At 41.2% G+C, this 9,539-nt stretch overlaps 1 protein-coding gene and 1 long non-coding RNA gene across 2 annotated transcripts; one reads left to right on the top strand and one right to left on the bottom strand.

Moving 5' to 3' along the window:
* Positions 1-3,942: 3,942 nt before the first annotated feature.
* On the top strand, positions 3,943-4,504 carry LOC112198118. Its single transcript, XR_002935864.2, has 2 exons — positions 3,943-4,078; positions 4,174-4,504. It is a non-coding gene; the product is annotated as an uncharacterized LOC112198118 (long non-coding RNA).
* Positions 4,505-4,633: 129 nt separating this feature from the next.
* LOC112198114 (probable inactive serine/threonine-protein kinase fnkC) lies at positions 4,634-6,208 on the bottom strand. The gene is made up of 6 exons (XM_024339168.2): positions 6,074-6,208; positions 5,874-6,003; positions 5,622-5,791; positions 5,244-5,529; positions 4,981-5,147; positions 4,634-4,869 (listed from the first exon to the last, which is right to left on the bottom strand). The coding sequence occupies exons 1-6, from the start codon at positions 6,102-6,104 to the stop codon at positions 4,715-4,717; spliced, it is 939 nt and encodes a 312-aa protein (XP_024194936.1). The 5' UTR covers positions 6,105-6,208; the 3' UTR covers positions 4,634-4,714.
* Positions 6,209-9,539: the final 3,331 nt, after the last annotated feature.

Here is a 9,539-nt window from a genome sequence, read left to right as displayed (position 1 = left end):
CTTGATGATGTGTTTGCATATTCTATCGCTCAAGGAATTATAGAACATGATGATATCGAACCTCACTCCGTTGAAGAATGTCAACGAAGAGCAGACTGGCCTAAATGGAAAAATGCGATCCAGGTTGAATTGGATTTACTAACAAAGAGATAGGTATTTAGGCCTATAATGCTGACACCCCTAAGTATAAAGCCTGTTGGCCATAAATGGGTCTTTGTTAGAAAGCGTAATGAGAAAAATGAGGTTGTTAGATACAAAGGCCGCCTTGTGGCACAATGTTTCTCACAACACCATGGAATCGACTACGATGAGACATACTCTCCCGTAATAGACGTTATAACGTTCCGCTACCTTGTCAGTTTGGTAGTTTCCAAAAAACTTGACATGCAGTTTATGGTTGTGGTTACAACATATCTCTATGGGGATCTAGATTCAGAGATATACATGAAGGTTCCAGATGGACTTCAATTACCCAAATCTAGTGGCTCTAAACCACGGAGCGCGTTTTCAATAAGATTGAGACGCTCACTATATGGATTGAAACAATCCGGACGGATGTGGTATAGGGATATGAGAACAATGAAATATGCCTATGCGTGTTTATAAAAAGGACAAGTTCCGGATTTGCAATTGTAGCAGTTTATGTCAATGACATGAACCTAATTGGAACTCTAGATGAGTTAAAGGAAACTGCTAAATACTTGAAATCCGAATTTGAGATGAAAGATCTTGGGAAAATACGGTTTTGTCTCGGACTAGAAATCGAGCACCGTAGTGATGGGATTATGATCTATCAGTTAGCATATACTCAAAAATTATTAAGGCGCTTTAATAAAGATAAAGCAAAGCCTGTGAGTACTCCCATGATCAGTCGTAGTCTTGAGCCTGAAAAGGATCCGTTTCGTCCAAGAAATGAGGACGAAGACTTATTAGAGGCTGAAGTGCCATATCTAAGTGCAATATGCGCATTATTGTACTTAGCTCAATGCACAAGACCGAACATCTCATTCGCTGTGAACTTGTTAGCCCGACACAGTTCTGCTCCAACACGCCGCCATTGGATTGGTGTAAAGACAATCTTTCGATACCTGAGAGGTACGATTGATATGAGTTTATTTTATCCCTACAGAGAGAAGAGAAATAACAGAAGTGTGGGATCGGACTCCACAAGGCAAAACGCCACCTTCCGTGCTCCTTCTCCCCTCCATCAAAATGACAACGATGTCTTGATGGGTTTTGCCGATGCAGGGTATCTCTCTGACCCTCACAAAGATCGCTCCCAAACGGGTTATGTCTTTACCATGGGAAGCACTGCGATATCTTGGAGGTCTATAAAGCAGATCCTTGTTGCTACTTCCTCAAATCATGTAGAGATTATTGCTCTACATGAAGCCGTGCGAGAATACATATGGCTAAGGTCTGTAGTTAGACATGTTCGAGGAACTTGTGGTTTGAAGTCTACCACAGATGAACCTACATGCATTTATGAAGATAATGCTGCTTGTATTGAGTAAATGAAGTTAGGTTTCATCAAGGGCAACAACACCAAGCATATATCGCCTAAGTTCTTTTACAATCAGCAACAACAAGCACTTCTAAATATTGAAGTGAATTAGATCCGATCAGAGGATAATGTAGCGGACTTATTTACTAAGTCGTTACCTAAATCCACCTTCGAGAAACATGTGAGAAGCATTGGATTAAGAAAGTTATCCAAACTCCCATGATTGTAGCAATCAGGGGGAGATATTGACATCAGGGGGAGGTATGATGTCTACATGTTCGATCTCGAAGAGTGAAGGACATGTTGTGCTCTTTTTGCCCTTCGACCAGGGTTATTTTTGTCCCACATGGTTTTTGTTACCTGTCAAGGTTTTTAGTGAGGCAACGATCAAAGCGTCATCACCAAGTTTGAGCGGCACAAGGGGGAGTGTTGAAGGATGTCGACATAATGTGTGCCTCTACAAACTAGAGTTTAGAGTTGTAATAGGAAAGTGTTCTAGGTATTCAATTGTATTCGGATTCTATTACCTTTTGGGAACCTTGTAACTCCCTATTTAAAGTGCTCCTATTATCAATAATAAACACAATTACAATTCTCCTACAATAGGATGAGTTTGATAACTGAGCTCTTTTATTTTTATTGCACATACACAATCATAAGGCTTAACCTTACTACAAGTAATGTAACTCTAATGGAAGCACTGTTGTCGGAGTGCATAAACTTCCACAGCTGATTTGAGTTTTCTTTAATGCATTTCTGCTGGTTATCATTGAAAGATATTAGAGGACAGACCTGCTTGAAATGGAAAATAAAAAGAATGTTCTAGTTGTCACAGTTATGTTTTCAAAGTTTCTTCTGTTAAGGACGAACTTAGTTGTTACTTATGGAACATGCAGGTATGTACATAAAAGTCAGGTTTCTTCTAAGGAAAACCTAGAACGCGCCCCACGCGCGTAGGAAAAAAGGAGGAACCCCGGCGGAGTTTCGTTTCTCTCCCGGCCGAGCGCTACCGGCGATCCTGCCGCTGCGTTCCGGCCCGGGAGAGGATGCCGGTGATGATTGGTGGAAGGCCCTTAGTGCAGAGATGCGGTCCAGAGGAGGAGGAGGAGGAGGAGGGTGGGCTCTTGAGTTCGGGTTGGGCGGATCGGTCTCGATCTGGCCTTCTGGGTTCAGGGGCGGCGACGGCCGAGTTATTGCAGCGGTTTGGTTCTTTCCGGCGGAGGGACTCGGAGTCATCGCCTAGGCGGGCTGCATCATGGTGGCGGCGGTCAAATCGCGGCAGAAGGGTTCCCTGTAGGGAGCTGTTTCTATCGTGCGTTTGGATCTGGGTGGGATTGTCAACAGGATGTAGATTCTGTTTGCAAATTGGCATGGTGGAGTGGCGATGGCAGGCAACGGCGAGGCAGTGGGGTGATGACGATGGTGGTTGCCGGCGGGGGGAATGGTTGTCTGCGGTGATTGGGTGTTGTTGGGGGAAGAGGGCTCTGGGCCGGGCCCCTGTCTTTGGGCTTTGGTGTTGTGTGGTTTTAATTAGGGTTTGTAGTTTGGTTTTGGTTAGGGTTTTTAGTTTGGTTTTGGTCAGGGTTTTTAGTTTGGTTTGTTTAGGTTTAATAAGTCCCTACTCTTTTGAGCTAGGGTTGGTGTCCTACTCTCTTGAGCTAGGAATTGGTGTAGGTGTTAAGCCATGTAAATGGTGTCATTCCCGAGGACGAGGACGATTTTGTTCAACTCTGGTTTACTTTTGTTGTCGATTTGCTGATAAGCGATCCTTTACACGTGGTCTAGCACCTTCGGACACGGTGTTGAAGAGGACGCTGTCTTCTTCGCAGTTGATTATAAGGTTTTACTGGAATTTTCGGGTTTATCTGCTCAACGTAGCCTTGGAAATAGGCGTTTGGTGGTTAGAGTTTGGGCCCTTTGGCCTAATGGTCTCTGTAACCGCGGTTTCTTGGGGTTTTGGTTCATGTCCCCCCAATGTAAGCTTTGTTGATTAATGGTTATTTTCTCTTCTCAAAAAAAAAAAAAAAGGACGAACTTAGTTGTCATAGTAAATCTGAGTGTCAAATGTTTAAAACGTTAATTACGTGTTAATAACAATTTTAGGACCCATACGTCTTTATCTATTTCCTTATTGGTCCATAAAATTTCCTGATTTCTTTACTGTACTTGTTCTATGAATACGACAACATTTCAGTTGATCTTATCAGCCTCTTCGTCATATGTAATTAATTTTTTTTTTTTAAATAGAGAACTTTGCACATGTTATTTGCTCCCTGTTTTTAGGATCATTTACTTGGTTTTCTGTGCTTTAAATAAACTGATGCATGCTTGGATGAATTTCATTTATCTGCTGTTTGGTGAAGATCCAAAAGTTAGTGGCACATATTAAAACCTTTTTATAATTTCAGCGAATTCTTTTTGAATTCTAACATTATGCTGTGTTTCCATGTTTCTTCTAGATATATACGTGGTTCCTAGAGATATATCTGTTGGCCAGTTTATCCATATTTTAAGCAGCCGGCTTCAACTGACTCCTGGGAAAGCGCTTTTTGTATTTGTGAAGACCTCAAACAGGTAAAGAGCTTTTTTCATTTACTAAGGCTACTTCAATAGATAATATCTGATAAGGAGCACTTGCTAACACATTCTTTTGTGGTTTTCCTGTACAGCAAGTCGTATGGATTCCATTTACGAAAGTTACAAGGAAGATGATGGATTTCTGTATATGTGTTACAGCAGCGAGAAAACCTTTGGCTAATCATTTCTAATTTTCGAATAGTTCATACTTGTAAGTATTTATCATTCTCACTTGTTCTGAACACAGACGCCTGCGTGACCCTGTAATTTCATGTTCATTGTATATTTTAATTTCTTCTCTTTTCTGTAAAGTTCATAACCTGTAATAATAATGCCATATTATCTTTCCCATTACTCAATTAATACATCCATCACATTGGTGGCTTTCACAAGAAAACTTGTGATCATTCTTTGTGCTTTTCACTGCGTGTGCTGTCTTTTTTAGCTTGGCATATTTCCATACTGCTACTAGACTATACAAGATATAGAAACGATAAGGCTACACATGAAATGAAAAGCAGACACTGAAGAAAGTATTGAAGATACTGATAGTAATGGAGATTAGGTATTCTTGTCTTATTAACACCAAATTTTGAAAACATTACACCTTCATTCAGAAGGTGCGGACTTTTACTATAGCGCATTGGAAATTCCATGGACAGTCACCTCTGCCTCCACAATGCAAGTATCCTTCAACAGAAACCCCATGGTTGTCTGACTGACAAAGCCAAGTGTAATGAATTTCTGCCAACCCCTTTCTGGATCTGAAGCACTAAACCAGAAGCTAGCTGCAAGCAAAAGAAAATAAGAAAGGAAAAGTTCTCAGTTACTAACTCTATAAAACACGAATGAACTGTTTCGACTGCATACAGTCTGACAAAAATTGGACAAATATTTACCTTTACCATGCTGATGCCTTTGATGCGTCTGTTCAAGGATGCGCAGGGTAAACTCTGTATATATTTTAGTATCACGAGGTAGAGAAGTAGGATCAGCCAATGCCAAATAAAGGGAAAGATGACTACCCGTTCCAATGCCTTTACCCTTGGGATAGAGTTGTATCTTCCTGCCAAAACCAAAAAAATGTAGATTACGATAATTTTAAAATTACCCCCAAATATGAAGTGTATAATCTTTGATAAGAAAGCTTATGTAGTGATACCATTTCTGGTCTCCAGAACTGAAAGTTTTGGAGTCATGGCAGTCTGTGTTTATCTTTGAGAAGCTGTCAATCTTCCAAACATGTTTGTACATAACAGCGTCCTTCACCATAGATAGACACTCTCCTTTGCCCGTGCTTCTTTCCTTAGAAACAAAGACCTCTGCCCCAAACACACAGGTATCATCCATGAGAAATCCATTGGAAGCTTCAAAAAAGTCTTTGAGGGAGAGAAACTGATCGAAACCCCAATCAAGCTTCATTGCATGAAAGCGCCTCTCCTTTTGTTCTAAGCAATGCACATGACCGTCAGAAAATGAGAACTGCTAATTTGTACATCCCCTGCTGGGGTCTATAAGAGTGAAATGAAAGAAATTGTACCCTGAAAAACGAGGTAGTTGCTGGTATTCTGATCAAGCAAAAACAACCGGAAAACAGCATGTACACCACAGTGAATCTGGGAAGTATTTGCTCCCGCCATTACCAGGTAGAGAGAAATGTGGTCTTTAACATTCTTGCTCTTGTTTCCATTTGGATAGAAAACAAGTTTCCTGCAGCAAAAATGGAAAAGTTTATGAAAATATACACAGGTGTTAGATCTTTGTGATTAGCTAAAGAGAAACAGAATTATACCATTTGTATCCTCCAGCTTCGAATTCCCCTGATTCATATTTCTCCAATGAATTTTTGGTCAGCATCGAAAGTGACTCTATTTTTAGTGTGTAATGAGTTGGCGGAGCATCCCTAATCGATCTCAAAACACCTGCAAGTAACATTAGCTACTGCTTTCAACGCAAGCACAAACACAAACACAGATAGAGAGAGCTTCTTACCGTCTTGGTCATTGAAGTTAAGACTAGCCATGAAAATAAGCTGGACCACCGAATTTAAGTTGCTGAGAATTTGATGACGGGTTACAAGAATTAGTATGGCTTTGTTGTGTTAGAATCAAAATGGGCTTTCTGTTTATAAAGGGGAGATTAAAGGTGTTATTCCAAACTTGAAACCTTTATAAAGATAGAACCAATATGCTTTGCCTCTAAAGGATTGTCTTTAGTTCAAGCAAAAGAGGTATCCATAACCTGCTCGCTAGCAGGTGATCTGAAGCATATTCTTATTCAGGACATGAGCTATGCAAATTGAAACCACTTAAATAGTCATTAACCAATTTTCAAAAGAACTTATCATTCTTCCAAACATGCTTTTATATAATCCAGCATTCCTGATCTTTGAACGACAAGTCCTTTGCCAATTTTTATTTAAAAACATTCAGCTCCAAACTCCAAACTGTAACCAGTTAGATATCCAATGGAGGCATCAGAATCCACAAGAGGGGTATGACCGGCCACAATGTGCCCCAATCTACTCCGGTGCCAATTTTGCAGGATTTAGCAAAATGGCTACAAAGTTAGTTTGGGGCTTTTGGTTTACTTGTTTATAAATCTAATCCATCAATCAATGATTTCTAATGTTATTTTGACAAACTTTACTTTGTCTCCTTTTGAAGCAAATTCACAACAATTGAAAATTAATGAAGCTGGTGCTTTAGAAATCGTCCAACCCTATCTCAGTACAAAGATGATCGATTACTTTATATGTAACATCCAATTTCTCTCCAATGTATAGAAGCAGCACACATGAAGCTTTCGAACTTGTTTCAACATCATCCAAATAGAATTGGCAGCACCACAACTTGGATATATTGGAGGATACAACTATACTAAAACCAGCAACAATATATGAAACACCAAAAGAAAAAAAAGGTTATTTAATAACAAGATAAAAGGCAGACATTTATAACAGATATAAAGTCAATAGGAGAATGAGAGTAGTACTATTAATCTCTACAAATACCAAAATTTGACAGCTATGCAAGAAGGGAGGATTCAAATTTGCTCACCATTTTTATTTTGTGGTGAAATCACCACTCAATTAAAACTTGCCATGTCATATAGAATTAATTTAATACTTCAAATTTATTTGTTCAATAAAATATCATGATTAACTATAATTATGTTTTATAACACATGACAGTTTCATATTGAGTGGTGGTATCACTACCAAAGTATTGGTGGTGAGCAAATTTGAATCCAATAAGGGAGCCCTTCTAATGGGGACCACTAAAGTGAGACTAGTGAGAAAACAAAAGGAAATTTGTTGCCTACTCCACCTATTGATTACCAATTTACCATAACGTAGAATACATAGACTTTAAATTGAAGTCTCAGGTCCTTTCTTGTATAAAATCATTTTGCATTCCTTAGATCTCTCTTATCGAGAAGAGTTTCTGGTGAAGGTAAATTGTAATGCAGATAAAAAAAAAAGCGTTGAACTGAATATATGGGAGAAGACAGCTGTAACGGATCAAAAATTATATTTACCGAAAGTCAAAGATATGTCTTAGCTGACATATCAGTAAAATTGATCACATATTAAGTTTAGTTTAGTTTAGTTTAGTTTTTTTTTTTTTTTGAACATGGGTCAATCCATTAAAGAAGTATAGAGACATACAATACACAGTAACCCACCCATAAAGGGCTCGTTAGATTCAAGCTACTGCCTAGACACCTAGAAAACCTAGAACCCTAAGTAAGGACGCCTTGGACATAGATGAAATTAAAGTACCCAAGTAACCTGACACTACTAGGGAGTGAATCGAGCCAGTCAAGTGCAAACCCTAATTTATTCATAAGCTTCCATGACCACCCTACAGCCTACGCAAAGGGGGCTTCCCCAGAACAAGAAAACCTGAACCCGAACCCGAACATTTTCATTACCCGGATCCCTTGTTGTAATACAAAAGCCCACCAGGGTCCCAAATACGGGCCCACAAATGGGTGGGCCTAAGAGCATCATCCCACAAAGGGCCTACCAGTCCCAAGCCCAAAAAAATTGCTCTGGGCACCCAGACCCGTGCTTTGATCCCTTTCACCGGCGCCCTGCCTTGGAGCGCAGCACCCCCGTCAACCTGCTCGGCACTGCACGACCGCACAGGTCAATGACGCCGGAAAAGACGAGGCTACGAACCCGAACCCAGACCCAGACCACAGTAGCAGCACCCAACCACGACATCAGGTCGTCTCCTGCAGCAGCACCTGACCACCACCTCCGACGACATAACCCGGAGATTGTTGGAGGTGAAAAATTCCGTAGAGGAGTTTGACCTAACAATTAATGCGGACTGGAGCGGGAGCTGACCTGGGGACAATCGAGAAGCTTCCCTCGAGCGTTGATCTGGAGTTTGACCGTCGGCTCGAGGAGAAAGGGGGGGTGCCTGCAGAAAACCCTCCGATGCCTAAGTCAGTACGTTTCTTAATTGTGGAGTAGAGATAATTGGAATTCGATGCCTTACCTTGATGTTGAGCAACCTATTTATAGGTGTACCTCGGCGTGGGCTGCAAGTAAACTTGCACAGCAAGTCGCAGCGACTTGAGCGGCACTCCGTCATCAAAGCCATATTTATTTCTGCAATAACCGTCACTTATTGGCGGCCATGATTGCCATACTGAATGCCGCATTTATCGTCATATTTACAGCAACATCAATTGTTGCATTTATTGCTGCCATTACTTCTCTTTAATTGCTTTGATTGCATGGTCAAATTAATTGACCACCCCCACAATGCCCCCAAATTTTCTCCTTGGGAATTCATCCCAAGAGAAAATTTCCAAAGCTTAAATTTCTCTATGGGCTCCACATCTTTATATTTCTCTTTGAGCACCCCTCTTTGAATTTCATCCAGGCCTTCCTCGTGTTGATCCATCCTCGTGCTGAAAATGTAGATGCCCGTATAAGAAGATCCTCGTTCCTTGTTTAGAGTCAGCATCTCATCTAGTCAATGACGCCGACGCTGACTTGCCCAAATCAGGACTCAAATCTGCCTTTGTCATGTAGCCATTCTAGTGTCGGGTCTTTGCGTCGTGGACTCGTCTGCTTGTGGAGTCTCTGGTGCCTCGCCCACAGCACCAAAGCCTAGTTTCTAGTCCCGCTTGCGCTCGGTACCCCCGTTGAGCTACCTCGTTCCTAAGTCGTGCCCCCAGCGCAGCTCAAACCAGACTCCGAGCCTGAGGTACCATACTGTGAAACTCTTCCTCTTTTCCCTTCGTAGTCACCTAACATTCTGTGACGTCGGCCTCGACGTCATGACGTCTCCTTCACAATGACCACGATGTCGACGTAGGCGTTGATGACGTCTTCTTTAATGTCTGCGGCGTCAACCTCGACGGTGGTGACTTTTCCTCAATAACCTCGACACCAGCCTCGACTTCGGTGACATCCTTCTCAATAACTACGATGCCA

The sequence above is a fragment of the Rosa chinensis genome, chromosome 4 (genome assembly GCF_002994745.2).
Source record: "Rosa chinensis cultivar Old Blush chromosome 4, RchiOBHm-V2, whole genome shotgun sequence".
In the NCBI taxonomy this organism is placed as follows: domain Eukaryota; kingdom Viridiplantae; phylum Streptophyta; class Magnoliopsida; order Rosales; family Rosaceae; genus Rosa; species Rosa chinensis.
The sequence above is the reverse complement of the archived record's forward strand: the minus strand, read 5'-3'. Positions and strand labels throughout refer to the sequence as shown.

Bases quoted from the DNA above. Each gene is read 5' to 3' on its own strand.
- LOC112198114 (XM_024339168.2), bottom strand. From the start codon at position 6,104: ATGGCTAGTCTTAACTTCAATGACCAAGACG. The intron at 5,148-5,243 runs GTATCACTACAT...TGGTTTTGGCAG, and splicing joins AGTTCTGGAGACCAGAAATG to GAAGATACAACTCTATCCCA. The intron at 4,870-4,980 runs GTAAATATTTGT...TTTTGCTTGCAG, and splicing joins AAGGCATCAGCATGGTAAAG to CTAGCTTCTGGTTTAGTGCT.